Raw genomic sequence first — 18,952 nt, forward strand, 5'->3', positions numbered from 1 at the left:
ACTTTTTCTTAATATATCTAATTTCTTATATCTACCTTGCAACTATTACTGAAGTTCCTCGAATTTAAGGACTACTTAAATTTAACAGAATTTAAACTACTATATTTATTTTTCAGATATTCTTTGAAAACTTCCCATTTTGAAACAAATTCCTGTTTTGATTTATTCTTTATATTTTCTGATAGACTATCTAATTCGGCATATTCTGTCAGCTTTTGGATCGAATCTTGTATAGAGGGGATTTCATTACTCTTCCGTTTTGCCGCGATCAGAACTCTTGCTGCTGCCGTCGCATATAAAAAGATACCCTTCCTCTTTTGCGGAATATCCAAATCTGTTATTCCCAGGTGGTAGGCCTCTGGTTTTTTATTGAAAGAGATCTTTAGCATTTTTTGCAGTTCTGCATGGATATACTCTCAGAATACCTGTATTTTCCTACATTTCCACCACATATGGTAGAAAGTTCCTAGACTCACAATCCTATCTTCACCGCCTCCAGGGGGAGCTCTTGTTCCAGGCATTAACACTCTGTTACAAAAGCCACAAATTTAGAGACCGACTATATCTCAAAAGTCATATTTACGGGGCTCTGGTGATTTCAAGCAAAAGTAGCAGATTTTACTTTATTTTATTATTTCATTTCGTCCTTAAAATATGCTGCAGCTGCCCCCTGCCCCCCCAGCTACAATCCTGGAGGGCCCACAGGAAGGAAACAAGGTCAGAAGGGAGGCCACAGTCAGGAAAAGGTTGGGAAACACCAGTCTAATCTCGGGGTCACTAGGACATGCATTATGATGTCAAGGTCCAATCTGGTCAGGGTAAGTCATAGCTCATGATGGGAAAAGGTCCCCTTGCCACTGATGCCACCTACAACCGCAACGGGAGGACCAGATCAAGCAGCACCTCCAAACTATGAGCCTGAACAGTTCAAGCAGTGGCTTTAAATAGGTTGCAGCTATACTGGGAAGCGGGTGGCGCTGTGGTATAAGCCACAGAGCCTAGGGCTTGCCAATCAGAAGGTTGGCGGTTTGAATCCCTGTGACAGGTGAGCTCCTGTTGCTCAGTCCCTGCTTCTGCCAACCTAGCAGTTCGAAAGCACATCAAAGTGCAAGTAGATAAATAGGTACCGCTCCGGCGGTAAGGTAAACGGTGTTTCTGTGCGCTGCTCTGGTTTCGCCAGAAGCGGCTTAGTCATGCCACATGACCCAGGAGCTGTCTGCGGACAAACGTTGGCTCCCTCAGCCAGTAAAGCGAGATGAGCACCGCAACCCCAGAGTTGTTCCCGACTGGACTTAACAGTCAGGGGTCCCTTTACAGTACTTCTATACCACCAGATGGCAGTAGTCCACAGAAAGAGGCTGTATTTATACTATTATGCCACCAGGTGACAGCAGTGGGTAGGAAAAGAGGCTGCAGTTACACTATTACATTGTTTTATTACATTTAATATAATACTCTTGTATATAAAATATCTTATATTTTATACACAGTAATAATTCATTTTATATATGATTTTGTTAATTGTACAGTATATATTACATATTTATCATATATTTTACAAGCAGGAACTTTCTAGTACAGCCCTGGAAGTCGAGGAAGCCTAAAAAAATACTGTGATTTTAAAATGGATCGTGTTATTTGTTAATTTTGGGGGTGTGGGAACCTACAGCTTTGCCCTGACCCAGGGAGCACCTGATCCAGCCCCAAATTAATTGGTGGGGGTGGGAGCGAATATTTAACTAGGGTTAGTTTGGTCCACCATATTAATTCAATATGACATCTGGCACACAATTGTAGATAAATCCGGTCCAAAATGGTGTGAAACTTTGGGAAACAGCCCAGAGAAGCCTTTCGCAGCTAAAATACCGTATTCTGCAGAGACTACCAAAACAATGTCCTCAGCACCCTAACCCACGGAATCACGGTATTAAAAAGGGGGGGGGGAGCGTCACTCATTTCACCCTAAAATGGTGCCAAGCATCAGTACAAGCCCCACGAAAGCCTTTTGCAGCCAATAAACATCATTCCACAGAGACCCCTGAAACGTTTTCTTTGGCAACCATAATTTGCGGGGGTCACGGCATCACCCCAAAACCATCACCATCTGATTCACCCCTAAATGGCGCTAAACCTTGAGGAATGCTCTGCAGAAGCCTTTCGTGGCCAAAAAACCATGTTCTGCAGAGACCCCCAAAATGGCATCACATTGGTTTTGGTTATTTGGTTGAATTATTCTGGTTGCAGGTTTTATAGATGTTTATATTTATAAATATTAACTGTTACCAATCATTCTTGTCTCAAGTCTTCTTGGGTATGTCGGCAGACTTCTGTAATTCGTTCAGGTCCTGTTAATTAAAATCTTTGGTGCTGGTTTGGAGAGAATCAGACGACGTTGGGTTTTTGGGTAATACCCATGACCCTCATTTTGAGTGTCTATTGTTCCGTTTGTGGGGTTTTTGTTGCAAAACGCTGCTGCAAAACTTTCCCCAAAGTTTGGCATCAGTTGGGAGTGAATTGGATGACATTTGGTTTTTGGGTGACCCCGTGATCCCCAGCTTTGAGTACTTCTTGCTTTGTTTGCGGGACACTGCAAAAGGAGGTGAGGTTTTTTGCTGCAAAACACCGCAAAACTTTTGCCAAAGCTTGGCGCCAGTTTGAAGCGAACCGGACAACGTTGAGTTTGGAGGTGTTACCGAAAAAATCCGAGGGCTCCCTTGGACAAAAAGTAAAGACACCAACCAGAGTAAATTGGAGCAAATCAGCAGCCTGTAGACTTGGCCTTTATTGTACTGTTTCAGCAGGGTGTTCCCCTCACTCGCAGGAGAGAGGAAAGACCCAGAAAATGGTGTGCAAGCCCTTAGAAAAACTTTTGAAATTCCCATCCTCTAGGTCAAGCCCACCCCCAGAAACATCATGCATACATTACAGAAAGGAGGGGTTGAGGGAGGAGTTGTGATGGTAACCTGAGTGTCCTGTCACCTGGCTGGTTCCCTTCTCCCCCTCCGCATGAGTCATTTTCTGAAGACAAAAGGTAGTCGCAGTTTCCTGCCCCCTGAGGGAAATCTGATCATGCTGAATCCACTCCCATATGTAAGTTCTTTGTGACCTTGATGGTCTTCTGTCTGGAACCATCAGGGTTGGCATAGCAACTGGGCAGGGCTCCTGTGGATGTGCTGGGATGGTGAAGGGATTATGGCGCCCTGTATCAAACCTTCCCCATTTTGTAGTCTTTCCTTCATGGAGTAAAATAAAAGTGGAACAGTGCAAATCCGATGTATGGTTGATTTTCTATGAATTTATAACAGAAGTGTAGCGTATGTAGAGTGTGAGTGTGTGTGAAGTTTGTACAAACTGAATGATGGGGGGGGGGGGTTCCTGCTACAAAGGCATTAGCCCTGTTTTGATGCATCAATTACTGCATCTGTGGGGAGCTGCAAAACGTGGGGTTTTCGCTGAAAATGCTGCAAAATGATTGCAAAACTTTGGCACCTGTTTTGAGGGGGATGCCAGATTAGGGGGTTCATAGTTATTCAAGCTTTTGGCTGGGGCTGTAGAGGGGGATGCTTCTGAGATTCAGAAGTGCCACGCAGCTCCTATCAGGTGAGCAGGCTGGAGCAAAAACGAAAAGGTGCCATACAACAGAGATAAATTACGTGAAGTCCTGCATTTAGGTACCAAAAAAGTGAAGGGCCCCAGCCTGAGATGGGGGAGGCCTGCCTTGGTGGTAGCAGCAGCAGCCCTGAGAAGGATTCCCAGTGTCTTTGTTGGTTCTCAGTTGAGCCCAGCAGTGAGGTGTGACTGCTTAAAAAGCAGGTGCCACGAGGCTGCACTGATGTGGAGTAAGCCCATCTCCACAATGGCTCTGCTCTGCTTCCATGGGCAGAGGCAGCGAATGGTTCTGCATACCCGTTGCTGGAAGCCATAGGAGCTGCTGCATCCCATGTCCTGCTCCCCATGGCATCTCAGAAGGATAGAACCTTTGGTTCAATCCAGCTGCAGGATTCTTATTTTCTTAAACTGCTCATGGCCACTGCTCCATAGATATTGTTGTTATACAATTCCATTCACCACAGAGATGGGTTTAGGAAGCATTTCTGGATCCTTCTGCTGTGCTGAAGAAGAATTCTACGGAACAGTGGGTATATCCAGAATCACTGTTCACTACGTCTGTTTGCGGACCACTTCTCCAGCGTTGGACGATATTAAAACAAAGCTTTACGGCTTATTTTCATTAGATAAGAATCTGACCCATTGCTTCTTTCAGAGACTTACAAAGACTTTCAGAGACTTATAAGACTTATGTTTATTTGGTTCTATGTTTTCAAGAGAATCCATCAAGAGTGCACATTTAGTGACTTTCAGAGATTTATAAGATTTCTGCTTATTTGGTTTCTCAGTGTTCCGTATAGACCATATAAAGAGTTCAATGCGCTCTACCTTTGAAGGTGACCCGGAAACTGCAATTAATCCAGAATGTGGCAGCTAGACTGGTGACCGGGAGTGGCCGCCGGGACCACATAACACCGGTCCTGAGAGATCTGCATTGGCTCCCAGTACGTTTCCGAGCACAATTCAAAGTGTTGGTGCTGACCTTTAAAGCCCTAAATGGCCTCGGTCCTGTATACCTGAAGGAGCGTCTCCACCCCCAATTGTTCAGCCCTGACACTGAGATCCAGCGCCGAGGGCGTTCTGGCGGTCCCTCACTGCGAGCAGTGAGGTTACAGGGAACCAGACTTCTCGGTAGTGGCGCCCGCCCTGTGGAACTCCCTCCCTTCAGATGTGAAGGAAATAAGCAGCTATCCTATCTTTAAAAGACATCTGAAGGCAGCCCAGTTTAGGGAAGTTTTTCATATTTAATGCTGCATTGTTTTTAACACTCGATTGGGAGCCACCCCAGAGTGGCTGGGGAAACTCAGTCAGATGGGTGGGGTATAAGTAACAACTTCTTCTTCTTCTTCTTCTTCTTCTTCTTCTTCTTCTTCTTCTTCTTCTTCTTCTTCTTCTTCTTCTGCATTGTTGTACTTGGTCATCGTGTTGCCTTGGATATTACCTGCCTCTCCACTCCCACTCCCAGCTGGCACCATTAAGCAAAGCAGTCTCAGCTGCATGTAAAACACTTTCTAAGCAAGCAAATGGGTCTCCTCCTCCGAAGAGCAGGAGAAGAGGCACCCGTGGGCGGCATGCAGAGAGGGGCAGGTAGCAGCGGCAATGCCAGGCATCAGTGGAAACGTGTGAGCCTCCTCCAAGCCCCTGCCCGCCCCATGCCACCGGCCTGCCCCGAGGAGGGAGAGGCAGCGAGCTGCTTTTTCTCTCCATCATGTCTGTGGGGCTTGTTCTGGCCGCCTTCCTGGTGGGGAGCATGGCTGCTGCCAACAGCTCTTGCCAGGCCCTCTTTAACCTGCCAGGGGACTTCATCATCGCGGGCCTCTACCCAGTCCATAGCAATAGCACTGAGCGGAACACGACCCGCCCACTTCAGCTGCCTTCCTGCGAGAGGTGAGAGGGCTGGTTTTGTTGTGTTGTGTTGTGGGGATGGGGCTCCTCTTTCTTCTCCCATCCCTGAAGCAGAAATCAGGGCTGTTTCTTCAGCATGCTTCACCCCCCTTTGAATCTTCCTCTGTTTCTGGCCAGCTGGTGGGTGACTGGGCACCTGGGCAGCCTTCTCTGCTCATAGCAGGAATCTCTCAGATAGGATTGGGGTGCAACACACAGCATCTTTCTCTAGCAGTTGTGCACACTCTTTTTCCTTGGACCGTCACAGAGCTGGGAGGCCAGGAATCGGGGGGAGTGCAACCTCAAGACAGTGGGCCACAATTGGCCTTCCATCCCTCTGTAGCTGCCCTGGGCATGCCTCTGCCTGAGACACCCACCCCTACCGTTTTAGGAGACTTCTTCTCCAGCCACCCTCCTTCTCTGCCTGCTGGCAAGTAAACTTGGAGTCTGTTCATAACTAGTTTTGACCTACAAACCCTTGCACAGCTTGGGACCTCCACACCTCGAAGGACCGCCTCTCCGCATATGAACCCAGCTGGAATGTGCGCTTGTCATCTGAGGCCCTTACCTTCGCTCCCTGAGAGGGCCTGGAGGGTGGCAACACAAGAACGGGCCTTTTCTGTGGTGGCTCCCCATCTGCGGAATGCTCTCTCCAGAGAGCTTGCCAGGCAAAAACATTCCTCTTTACTCAGGCCGTCAGCCGTTAAATAATCTATGGCCTGTTAAATGCGTGTTGCGCTGGGGGCTGGGACTGTTGTTATGATTATTTAATTATGCTCCATATTATGTTTTTTATCATTATGCTCCATAAACTATGTCCTTAATGTTGTACACTGCCCTGGGATCTTTGCATAAGGGGCAGTAAATAAATCAAATTAATTATAATAATAATAATAACAACTACTTTTTTATATATAAATTTATTTCGTTTTTCAGATTAAAATTTTACAGTCACATATCCAACATACAACATTGAAACAAGATTCCAAAGAATCTCTGGAAGTTTCCTCCTCCCCTTTGCGGGTCCTTTTGTTAATCATTTCCTCCTGCATCTTTTATAATAATCTAAATCTTTTACCTCTCCATTGTGTCCAAAATTCACCATTAAACTACAAGTGTTATTCCAATCCTACTAATGATTTTAACTGTTTGCAATGGTTTTTAAGATAAATTATAAATTTCTCCCATTCCTTATTAAAATTTTGGTCTTCCTGATATCTGATTCTTCCGGTCATTTTAGCCCTTTTGGTATAATCCATCAATTTGATCTGCCATTCTTCTCTGGTAGGATTACAAATTCCCACAAAATGTGTGTGTGTTGAGGTACCATTTCTATAGGCTTAATTGAGCTCCACGTTTATTTCCTCAGTCTAAACCCTTGGGGCTATGTTCATTTTCAAGCCATGAGGCTGGCTGTTGAGGAAATCAACAATTCTTCTACTTTGCTCCCCAACATCACCTTGGGATACCACATATGGGACACCTGTCAAGAAAGCCTTTACCTGCAAGCCGCCTTCCAGCTCTCCCCACACCAGTGGTGCCGTTCACACCAAGGAGGCTGTTCCCAGAGAGTCATCGGTGTGGTGGGTCCCAACTCAGCCGAAATGACGCAGCTGACCACAAGAGTCTTCACCTACTACGGCCTTCCGCAGGTGAGCTGCTAAATTGATGCTATGCATTAGTCTCGGTGGCCTTATTGAGAAATGGTTTCAACATCCGACTCTGTTGCCGTCTCTGCTCTGCCGAGGTGGTGGGCCTACAAATGGTCTGGTTCGTTGTGGTGTCGGCCATATTTGCATATATGTGAACTAACTGTTGCCAGAAAAGCTGTGGAATGAACCTCAAGGGATTCTCAGGCACCAAGCAACCAGGTTGGGAGAGGGAAGGAAGACCCCAAAGGCAGCAGTTAAGGCAGCCAAATCCTTGCTAGGCCCTCACCAGTTGGGTGAATGTGTGAAGTGGAACTGGTCTGGAAGCTTTGACTTCCACAGAATGCGACAGGCAGGTTGCTCCCAGGAGAGGATGTCCCAGGGCTATACTGGTTGCCAGCATGCCCCTGGGACAGGTTCAAAGCTCTCATGTTAATTCATTCACAAAGCCCTAAGCAACTTGGGCACTACATGTAAAATGTCCAAATGACAGACAGTAGCAAACACAGCAGGTGGCTGAGAGGAGCCTGCAGCTGCCTCACCCAGCGATGTAGGCGGCTTGGGAGAGTTGGCAGCGCCCGCCGTTCAGGGCCATGGCTCAGTGGGCACAGCCCCACTACCACAACGCTTGCATGCAGAATGTCCCAAGATCAACCCCTGTCAGGGACTGGACTGAGGAGGAATGGTGGAGACTGCCCTCCCCTCCTCCTGCACTTCCCAGAGAAGAGGGAGAGACAGTATAGATTTAGAACAGCGGTTTGCAGAAGGTCACAGTTCAGAGGCTGCAGAAGGGAGAAGCTGGGAAATATTGGAAGAGGAACAGGGAAAAGAAGCAACACCAGGGGAGAGACGTTTGACAGACTCAGTGACTTGAGAAAGCATTCCACACACCCCCCTCCTAGGACCCAGCAGGCATTGAAAGTAAAACAGAAAGCTCAGAGGCAGAAAGCACAGATCAGCCAATGTAGGGATGACATATAATAGGAGAGATGGAGGGGTTTACTCAGAGCAACGCCATTATCCAAGAGAGACTGCATTTCTATGTCCAGGGGCGGAGGAAGGGGGGCGGTGGGGGCGGGTCACCCCAGGTTTCACCACTAAGGGGGGGTGACAAAATGCTGGGCAGCACCCATCGCGGGACCTGCAGCATGCCTGAGCCACGCATCTTTCCTAGGAGTGACACAGTGGCTTGGGTGCCCACAGATTCCGCACTGCCCCAAACGGTCCGCCCGCCACCTCCCCCTGTAGGGCACCTGCCCCTGTAGGGCAGCTGAGTGGGAGGAGGCAAGCAGACTTCTCAGAGGCCCTGAGAAGGGCACATGCGCCACCCCAGGCACCCAATTGGCTTGCTCCGCTGCTGTCGATGTCTCTCTCTGTGAATATTGACTAAAAGATATTGGTAGGAGCTTCTTGTCTTTCCCTTATTGGCAGACTGCCGTGAGGGAGGGAAAACAGATTCCTTGAAGCCTGACAACCCCCTTGTATCTGGAATCTCCAGGCAGGGCTAGGAAACATTCCCTGCTGCCAGGCAGTGTCAACCACATGGAACTAGGTGTATGTTGTTAATACGTTGTTTAATGGCCAGTGGTTGCTCATGTTGTAGTTGTTAATGTTTTTGTTTTTTCAATTTTTTTTTTATTGATTTTCAAAATTTCAAAACAGACATACATACATCCTGTTTAAATCTTGGTAACATTATTAAGTGACTCAAATCCCCTTGGTTGAATTTCATTATATGTCATTATAACAGTTTTCAAAAATCTATTTTCTCAAAAAATTAACATCTTTCATTCTTTCTAATTTAACTTTAAACATCTTAAATCTTATCTTTACATATTTGAACCCTAAGCCTATCTATTTATTTGCAAGCTTTTCCAATTAAGTTATCTTAACATATTTGGCTAAATAGTCTTTAAATTCAATCCATTCTTCCTGATACTCCTCCTCCTCCTAGTCGTGGACTCTTCCAGTCAGGTCGGCCAGCTCCAAAAAGTCCATCACCTTCATCTGCCAATCATCCACTGTTGGTATTTCTTGTGTTTTCCAATTCTTCGCTAACAAAATTCTTGCTGCAGTTGTGGCGTACAAAAATAATTTAACATCTTTTTTGGGCAATTCCAAACCTGTTATTCCAAGAAGAAAGGCCTCTGGTTTCTTAATAAATGTATACTTCAACATTTTTTTCAATTCATTATAAATCTTCTCCCAGAAGTCTTTCACCTTGGGGCTGTAGTTGTAAATGTTTTTAAACTTGGTCGCGAGTATTAGGTGACTAATGGACGCGATAAACGAGAACTCCCCCACTTCCTCCATCTGCACCTGGTAAGAACACACTCTGCTCTGGGCACTCTCTGAGCTCTGCACACACCATTGCATGTTGCCCTCCTGCTTTTAAAAACGTGCCTGTCTCCTGTCCAGGTCTCGTACAGTATCAAGGAAGAGATCTTTGCTGACAAGAAGCTCTTTCCGCTGCTTTTCCGTACGATCCCTAGCAATGACCACCAGGTCTCGGGGCTCATCTCCTTGATCTCGGCCTTCGGCTGGGAGTACGTCTCCGCTGTGGACAGTGGCACCAAAGCCAGCGAGAAAACAGTTCAGTCTTTGATTGCCAAGGCAGCAGCCAAGGGCATATGCATTTCCTACCAGGGGCTGATGACGGCCGATCTCCGCATCTTGGAAAGCCGGCTGCAGAGGGTGATTGAGAACATAGAAAAAGCCAGAACCAACGTCGTCATCGTCCTTGCCAATGAGGTCATTGTCAGGAAGTTCTTCCACGCTGTCATCAAACTGAAGATCAAAGGCAAAGTCTGGATCGCACCCGAGTCCTGGATCTTAACCGACACCATTGCTTCCATACCGAACATCGAGCAAACAGGCACCGTCCTTGGACTCACCGTCAAGCCAGTCAAACTGCCTCAGTTTGTACACTTTGTTGGGAAAACGCTACAGCGCTCCCCGTCAAACAAGACGGATGGCCCTTTGCTCTCTGAGGCCCCGACGGTGGAGGCTTGCTCCCAGTCCTGCGATGAGAACCAACTGCACTCTCTGGACGCTTTAGCCAACATTTTGAACAGTTCCGTTTGGCAGTGGTCTTTCTATTCGTACGCTTCCGTCTATATCCTGGCTGAGGCCCTCCACAACCACCTGGGGTGCAGCCTGCAAGGATGTCCAGCAAGCAAGGAGTTCAAGCCACGGCAGGTAATAATAATAATAATAATAATAATAATAATAATAATAATAATAATAATTTTTATTTATACCCCGCCCTCCCCAGCCAAGGCAGGGCTCAGAGCGGCTTACAAGCAATAATAAAAACAAGTTGAATGATTACAACTTAAAAACAACATTAAAATACAACATCAAAATATTGAAACATTAAAATGTTAAAATGTAGCCTCATCGCAGGAGGAGAAGGAAAAGAAAAAAGAAAGAGAGGGAGGGAATCAAATTGGCTCCAAGCCAAAGGCCAGGCGGAACAACTCTGCCTTACAGGCCCTGCGGAAAGAAATCAGATCCTGCAGGGCCCTGGTCTCATGAGGCAGAGCGTTCCACCAGGCCGGAGCCAGAGTTGAAAAGGCCCTGGCTCTGGTTGAAGCTAATCTAACTTCCTTAGGACCCGGGATCACTAGGGTGTTGCTATTTATAGACCTTGAGGCTCTCCGTGGGGCATACCGGGAGAGGCGGTCCCGTAGGTACGAGGGTCCTAGGCCGTGAAGGGCTTTAAAGGTCAAAAGCAGCACCTTAAATCTGACCCTGTACTCCACTGGGAGCCAGTGCAGCTTGAAAAGCACTGGGTGAATACGCTCCCATGGAGGTAAGCGCTACGTTCAGGTGAGCAGGTGTTGCATGCCACCGCTGCTGCTGCTGTTTTGATAAATAGGGGTTTTTATTTTCAGCTCCTTTGCTCCTTCCCAAACATCTGGTATATTTGGGATCAGGCCAGTGGCGTAGCGTGGGGGGTGCAGGAGGCGCCGGCCGCACCGGGCGCAACATGTGGGGGTTAGGGTTAGGGTGCGCAAGTCCACGAGTTAGGGGGTGCAAATCCACGGGTTAGGGGGTGCAAATTACTTGCCTTGCCCCGGGTGCTGACAACCCATGCTATGCCACTGGATCAGGCTGCTCCACATCTCCCTTTGTTCAAAGGCAGGCTAGGAAGCGCCTGTCCTCAACCCTCAATGCCTGGAGGAAGTCGGCTTGAGGCACCAAGGGACTAAAGCGCATTTGCCACTCACCTCCCTCCTGTGTCCATGTGCAACATGTCTAGTTGTGTTATTTTTAATTATTTTAATTGTTTTTTTATTTTTCTTACTATGTTTTTACTGAAATTTTATCGGTGTTAGCCGCCCTGAGCCCAGCTCTGGCCGGGGAGGGCGGGGTATACAGTGAGGGGCAAAAAGTATTTGATCCCCTGCTAAATTTGCCTGTTTGCCTTCTGACAAAGAAATGACCAGTCCGTAATTTTAATGGTAGGTTTATTGTAGCTGTGAGAGACAGAATAACAACAGGAAAAACCCCCCAGAAACCCAGAAGACAAAAGTCAGAGATTGATGTGCATTATAATGAGGGGAATAAGTATTTGATCCCTTTTGCAAAAGATGACTTAGTACTTGGTGGCAAAACCCTTGTTGGCAATTACAGAGGTCGGGCGTTTCTTGTCGGTGGCCACCAGGTTTGCACGCATCTCAGGAGGTATTTTGTCCCACTCCTCTTTGCAGATCCTCTCCAAGTCAGTATGAATTTGAGGCTGATGCGTAGCTACTCAAACCTTCAGCTAGAGTTAAATGGGCAAATTTAGCAGGGGATCAAATACTTTCCCCCCTCACTGTAAATAAAATTTGTTGTTGTTATTTATTGGTGGTGTGACTTACCGTATTTTTTGCTCTATAAGATGCACCAGACCACAAGACGCACCTAGTTTTTGGAGGAGGAAAACAAGAAAAAAAAATATTCTGAATCTCAGAAGCTAGAACAGCGAGAGGGATCTCTGCGCAGTGAAAGCAGCAGTCCCTCTTGCTGTTCTGGCTTCTGGGATAGCTGCGCAGCCTGCATTCGCTCCATAAGACGCACACACATTTCCCCTTACTTTTTAGGAGGGGAAAAGTGAGTCTTATAGAGCAAAAAATACGGTAATAGCATCCGATAGGTGTCAGCTAGCGCCTCTGCAGCAATGGCTGTGGTCAGAGCAGTTTCCCCAGCTCACTCGGCTCAGAAACCCAAGGCAAGCAGGTGCCATTCAGATGTCAAAGGCAGTAGCAGCCTTTAGGATCAGGTGCCCTGAGGTTGTGGGAGGAAAGGGAAGAAACTTGAAGCAGATCTCTCCCATCACCCGGGAGAGGAGTGGCTGCCGTGTCTGTAGCAGAGCTTATTCTTTCTTTTCTTTTCTTTTAAAAGGAATTTCCATGGGGGAGCAAGAGAGTGATAATGCCAAAAGGGCACTTTTAACCTTTTCATTAATTTTAACTAATTTAAATACATAAAAAATAAATGCCATGAACCGTGCATTTTAACAGCAAATCGTTGTACAGTGGTACCTCGGGTTAAGAACTTAATTCGTTCTGGAGGTCCGTTCTTAACCTGAAACTGTTCTTAACCTGAGGTACCACTTTAGCTAATGGGGCCTCCCACTGCCGCCGCACAATTTCTGTTCTCAGCCTGAAGCAAAGTTCTTAACCCGAGGTACTATTTCTGGGTTAGCGGACTCTGTAACCTGGAGCATCTGTAACCCGAGGTAGCATTGTAATTTAAAGAAACTTGGCATTTAAATTCTAACAAAATATGCCCAGAACGCTTGACATAATTTTTCTAGAAAATCCTGCTCAGCGTGAATCTCTGGAGAAGGCTGACATTGTCTCCTGCCTCCAGCTGAAATAAAGCAAACAACAGGGATCATCATCTCTCAGGCCAATGTTTAGCTGTGCTACCCACACATCCTTCAACAAGCACAGTAAACTCCTCTCCCTGCACCCCCAAGATGCAATTATCTTCTCATTTCAGTTTTATGAAGCATTGTACAAGGTGAACTTTCCTCTGCAAGGCAACACCATCACATTTGGCCAAGAGGGAGATCTGTTCCTGGGCTACAGTGTCGTCACCTGGAGCTGGGAAAATGGCACGGCTACTTTCAAGATGATCGGCAGCTACAGTTCCCAAGCCCTGAATATCAACAAATCTGAAATCAGTTGGCCAGCACCAGGGAATCAGGTAAGATACCAGGCGAAACACCCAGAAAGAAGGAAAACATGGGCGATGCTGGATGGGGATGATAGATGTTGGGAGAGAGAAGTTTGGAAGAGATTCTTACTCTTCATAGCAGAGCTAAGCACAGTGGCGGATGCTCCAATTTACATCTGCCCACCTTTAAACAAATGTTCCCCACATAAATGCTCAGGCTAGAATAAATCACAGGGACTTAGCTTTCCAAATAAGTGAAGCTTTTACTCACAGAGATTCCAGGAGTTACAAGAAACAAGTCTCTATCCACTGGCAGTAAAAATAAGAAAGAAAAGGTTCCAAATGACTCCAAAAAGAAAAGAACTTGGTTTCCATATGAAAAGAATCATGCAATCTTTAGGTTAACAAAGACGCAGACTTTAAAATCTCCTTTTTGGAGAGATTCAGTTATTCCAGGAAGCACAAAGAGGGGGAAAGAGAGAGAAGGGGTGCTAAGCTCCTTCTCAACTGGCAACCTGAGCTCGGGTTAACCCTTTCGTTCACGCAACCGTGAGTCAGTAGCTAGATCTTACAAAAGATGGGAGCTGCACTCCAAACATCTGGAGGACATCAGATTGGGGAACAGATTGGGGCTTACTTGGACATAAAAGCAGCCATCTGGATCTGACCCAAATGGCTCCTTCTGCTCCAGCATTCCGTTTCTCATAGCGATCAAAGAGATCTTTCTGGGATGCTTCCTATTGCTTCTTCCACATGCTGCTTATCCAGGGCGTTGCTGCAGCTCCTGGATAATTTAGCTTGCTCTCTTGCACACCTTTTCCAGCTTTACAATATCCTACGTTTTTATTTTTATCATTCATTCATTTAGACAAAGTAATAATCATAAATAAATAAGAATAAACATGTGTACCCCACCACTGAGACCATTCCATTGTAAGTATCCAACCTCCCAAAATTTCAACACTCCTTGTGATGGTTTGATCCCCTTCCGTTTTACACTACATTTTTCTGATATAATATCCTACATTATCCTACATTTTCTCAACATAGATTTGCATAAAAGCCTTGTGATATTGGCGGACTGATTTGTTATTCCTTTTTAATGACCCCTGGGTGCGGTGCGGCGAACTACCGACTGACTTTCACAAGTCGCCAACAACTCAAATGCCTCACCTAACCAAACTCTCCTGTTCTAGGTCCCCCAATCATATTGCATAGCAGTGTGTGAAGTGGGTCAAATCCGAAGCAAGCAATTGCTGGAGGAGTGTTTATGTCGCTGTGACGACTGCCTGGAAGGGACCTATCAAAACGAAACAGGTGAGTTCAAACACCGCATGGCTCAGGGAGCCACATTTGTGAATCTGAAGACTGGCCTCCGCTCTGCGCTAGACAAGTTCTAGCTCCCTCCCTTGACTCAGAGGTCATCAGTGCCAAGTGAGCAGAGGCGGAAGGCAGGAAAGAGTCCCAAGGTGTAGAAGTTAAGAGTGCCAGATAAGGTTCTGGGTTCAAATCCCCGTTCATGATGTCTTTTGTGATGGCGCCAATTCCTCCGAATGAACAACAGTCTAGAACAGGAGCGCAAAGGACCACTGCCGTTCACTTTTGCCTCTATCCCTTCATGAGCTGGCAGAGGGTCCTCTGGAGGGATTGTTTTTGTTCTGAGCCACAACACAGCTTTACCCTCTGCCTCTTTCCCCTCTCCCCCAAGCAGAGACTCAGGCAAAGGGCTCTTTGTGGATGGCAACACAGGCTCCAGCAGTTGTCTCTATCTGTGACTCCACGACCTTTGCAAAGGCCCATGCCGAGCTTTGCACAGAGTGAGGGGCTCTGCAAAGCCCCAGAAAGCTCACCAGCTATAAGACACCATCTGGGGGAAACATGGGATTAAAAAATAATCATTAATTAATTATTTCTTCTTCCTCTTCTTCTTCTTCTTCTTCTTCTTCTTCTTCTTCTGCCAGACTTTGCACAGAGACTGAGGCTTGGCCAAAGCCTTTTTCACTGTCCACAATGGGAAGGCAGGGCTCAAAAGCAGAACTGTAGAGCTGGAAGGGACCCCAAGGGTCATCTAGTCCAACCCCCTGCAATACAGGAATCTCAGCTAAAGCAGATGGGCTTCCAACCTCTGCTTAAAAACCCCCAAGGAAGGAGAGTCCACAACCTCCCATGGGAGATGGTTCCACGGTCGAACAGCTCTTACTGTCAAAAGTTTTTCCTGATGCTTAGTCGGAATCTCATGTGACAGCCCTTTGGACACTTGAGGATGACCATTGTATCTCCTCTCAGTCTCCTCTTTTCTAGCTAAACAATACAGTGGTACCTCGGGTTACATACGCTTCAGGTTACAGACGCTTCAGGTTACAGACTCCGCTTAACCCAGAAATATTACCTCAGGTTAAGAACTTTGCTTCAGGATGAGAACAGAAATCGCATTCTGGCGGCGCGGCAGCAGCGGGAGGCCCCATTAGCTAAAGTGGTGCTTCAGGTTAAGAACAGTTTCAGGGTAAGAACAGACCTCCAGAACGAATTAAGTTCTTAACCCGAGGTACCACTGTACCCAGCTTCTTCAACCATTCCTCATAAGGCTTGGCTTCTAGACCCTTGATCATCTGAGCTGCCCTTTTCTGCACATGTTCCAGCTTGTCAACATATCTTTCCTAGCCTGGGAGAGATCCCCGCACGGAAGTCCTGGAGAGTCAATGTAGAGACAACACTGAGCTAGTCGGTGCCTGCCTTGGTGTAAGGCACTTTCTTCTACTTCTAAGCTGACTGAGCTTCTCCTTTCGTCCTCTTCAGGTGGAGACACTTGCATCCTGTGCCCCCCGGGGATGTGGTCCCCTCTGAAGAGCAGCACCTGCTTCCCCCCGCTCTTCACGTATCTCAACATCACCACCACCACCATCTTGGCCCTGGCGATCCTGACCATCATCGACTTCCTCCTGCTCTTGGGCTGCTTGCTGGTTTTTGCCCTCCACCGTCAAACGCCGGTGGTCAAAGCGGCCGGAGGCAAGCTGGCTTTCGTCATGCTGGCCTCGCTGCTGGCTTCCTGCACCACCACCAGCCTGTTCGTCGGGAAGCCCACCGAGGTCACCTGCCTGATCCGGCAGCCCTTGTTCGCCATCAGCTTCACCGCGTGCGTCTCCTGCCTCCTGGTCCGCTCCTTCCAGATCATCTTCATCTTCAAAATGGCCTGCAAGCTGCCCCCCGGAGCCGCCAAGTGCTGGGTCAAGTACAAAGGCACCTACGTCTCGGTCGGCCTCAGCTGCGGCCTGCAGGCCCTCATCTGCCTCCTCTGGCTCCGCTTCTCCCCGCCCACGTTGCAAGAGGATTTTGTGAGCGAGAGGGAGGTCTACCTGCAATGTTCAGAAGGTCACTTCATGGGGCTAGGAGGGGTGCTGGGCTACATCACCCTCCTGGGCGGCGCTTGCTTCGCCTTCGCCTTCTGGGGCCGCAACCTGCCCAAAAATTACAGCGAGGCGAGGCTCCTCACCACCAGCATGCTGGTCTTCCTCATGGGCTGGGGCAGCTTCATGCTCATCTACATCACCACCGAAGGGAAGGGCAAGGGGATCCCTGCCTTGCAGATGTTCACGGTGCAGACCAGCGTCTACGCCATCCTCTGCACCTTCTTCCTGCCCAAATGCTACCTGATCCTCTTCCGGCCGCAGTTCAACACGGTGGCCCATTTCCAGACCTGTATCCAAGCCTACACGGCCACAGTCAGAAACGCCGAGCAGTGAGAAGCCTTCCTTGGGGTGGGGGGAAAGGCTGAAGCACCCACTTCTGCCACAGGAGAAAGCCTGGAAGGACTGCAGGAAATCTTCTGCTCCAGCAAGAAACAGGGGAGCCTGGAGACGGGGGTCGGGGGCTGCACACTTCACCTGTCTTGTAAACATAGGGTGGGTGCTCGGAATCAGAGAACGTCTGTGCACCCGAGGGCCAAATAGCAGAAACTACAGAGCGAGGCTGCATTTGTATATTCTAAGCTTCTGAGAATTCGGTGTAGAATTTCAATGGATTTTAGGGCAGGATGAAAACAGGATTGTCGATGGTGCTGTTTGGCTACTGCCAAAGGGCACTGGTCCACACGTAAGCAACTCTCTCTGCCGCTTGTCTGTGTAATCTTTATTAGGGATCCTACGTAAGAAAGTGATAGCTGCTCCTCTTCCCTCCACCACCATCAGAAGGCAAGATCAAAGGCCCAAGTAAGACACTCTCTTTCCAGAATTAGGGCAGGGATAGGGAAGCCTTGGGGGGGGGGGCCTCTAGATGCAGCTGGAGTTATGCTTGTCGTCCTCATCCTCCCTGACTCTTGGCCACATGGTCTGCTGGGGCTGATGGGAACTGGGAGCTCACACAATATTGGGCAGGTCCCCATTCCTGGTACAGTAGGAAGGAGGAGGGTGAAGAGGAGTAAAGTCAAACTGCAGGAGAATCTGGGGAGGGGGCTGTTCCTTCACACTTCAGCACCATCTACCCAGGGCAGCAGAATTATTTTACAAAACTCTCTGTTGGTGTTTTCAAACTGACCCTTAAGTTCAGTAGGGGTGATCTACAAAGGGGTATCCCCACGGTAAGGTGCCCCTGGGGCAAGGCATTTCACTGTTTTTGTAAATAATTTACAGGTTTGCTGCTAGGGTTTTTTAAACAACCAAGTGGTATATAAATTTTGTTAAATAGGATAAATCAATGTTTTGGAACGCTTAGCCAAAAGTAGACCTAATTCAGCAGCAATTCAACTCAGGTGTTATGCATGCTATTAAAATCCTTAAGTTCAAGTTAGGGTGTGTGAAAGAATTGTGTTTTTGTCTCGTTTTCCTTCATTGGGGGGGGGGGCAGTCGTACCCCTGCTGTGGACAAGTGTGTGTCTGTTTTTATATTGGATGGCATCTCAAACAATTGAGGCGTCCCTTCTGGATTTCAGGCACGCAACTAACTGAATTGATCCAAAGCTGCTTTCTTTCTCTTAAACATCTATAAATAGTGAATATGAAAATTAAGCCTAGAAGTCATTTGTGCGTAGTCAACATGAAAAATGTCTCAACCATCTATGTATTCCCTGCAGTACTCTCTCAGAATCGCTCTTATTTAATCACTTCCCTCAACATTTATCTTCCATTTGCATGACTTGACTAGGCAAACCAGATAATTTGATAAGCAAACACTGTTTTGCACGGAGGTCAAAATGCCATTTTGCACCTGTGATTCTGCAATTTAGGCTTCAAAAGGTTTGCTAGAAAGAGGGAATGGAGGCTGTGGGTTCAACCTATCCCTTGTCAGTTACTTGCTCCATTGATGGTCTGGCGAAATCTTGCATCTTTTCAAACAATGAAACAAATCCACCCCTTTGCCTATGCTGAAGCAGTGCAAGACAAATCCGTGGCTTCATCTGGTAAAGCTTAGCTGAATTCCAACCCCAGGACGGCTGCCCACCTAGCCCCAACTTCATATGGCTTCAAAGCCACCACCTTAGCAAGCCTGTTTTGCAACACATTTGGACTGCAGGTGGGCACTGCTTAAGTCTTACAGTTTGGTGGTTTTATTTTTTGCTGTTGTACTCAGATTTTTTAAAACTGTTTTACTGGGATAAAAGATAAAAGAACAATGGGATGTGGATTCTTAAATAAATAAACAGGGCC

General features: G+C 47.3%; 1 protein-coding gene and 1 long non-coding RNA gene across 2 annotated transcripts in view; both read left to right on the forward strand.

The window, feature by feature from the left end:
- LOC310682978 overlaps positions 1-18,952 on the forward strand; it is a 152,211-nt gene that overhangs the window by 106,366 nt on the left and 26,893 nt on the right. The gene's annotated exons all lie outside the window — the stretch shown is intronic.
- Positions 5,068-18,095, forward strand: LOC310682860 (taste receptor type 1 member 1-like). The gene is made up of 6 exons (XM_083452121.1): positions 5,068-5,496; positions 6,863-7,145; positions 9,561-10,340; positions 13,137-13,343; positions 14,510-14,630; positions 16,110-18,095. Exons 1-6 carry the CDS (start codon positions 5,318-5,320, stop codon positions 17,051-17,053), a joined length of 2,514 nt encoding a protein of 837 aa, XP_083308247.1. The 5' UTR covers positions 5,068-5,317; the 3' UTR covers positions 17,054-18,095.

Source organism: Podarcis tiliguerta (genome assembly GCF_965153285.1).
Source record: "Podarcis tiliguerta genome assembly, chromosome: 8".
Taxonomy (NCBI): domain Eukaryota; kingdom Metazoa; phylum Chordata; class Lepidosauria; order Squamata; family Lacertidae; genus Podarcis; species Podarcis tiliguerta.

Bases quoted from the DNA above. Each gene is read 5' to 3' on its own strand.
- LOC310682860 (XM_083452121.1), top strand. From the start codon at position 5,318: ATGTCTGTGGGGCTTGTTCTGGCCGCCTTCCTGGTGGGGAGCATGGCT. The intron at 7,146-9,560 runs GTGAGCTGCTAA...TCTCCTGTCCAG, and splicing joins CCTACTACGGCCTTCCGCAG to GTCTCGTACAGTATCAAGGA. The intron at 13,344-14,509 runs GTAAGATACCAG...CTCCTGTTCTAG, and splicing joins GGCCAGCACCAGGGAATCAG to GTCCCCCAATCATATTGCAT.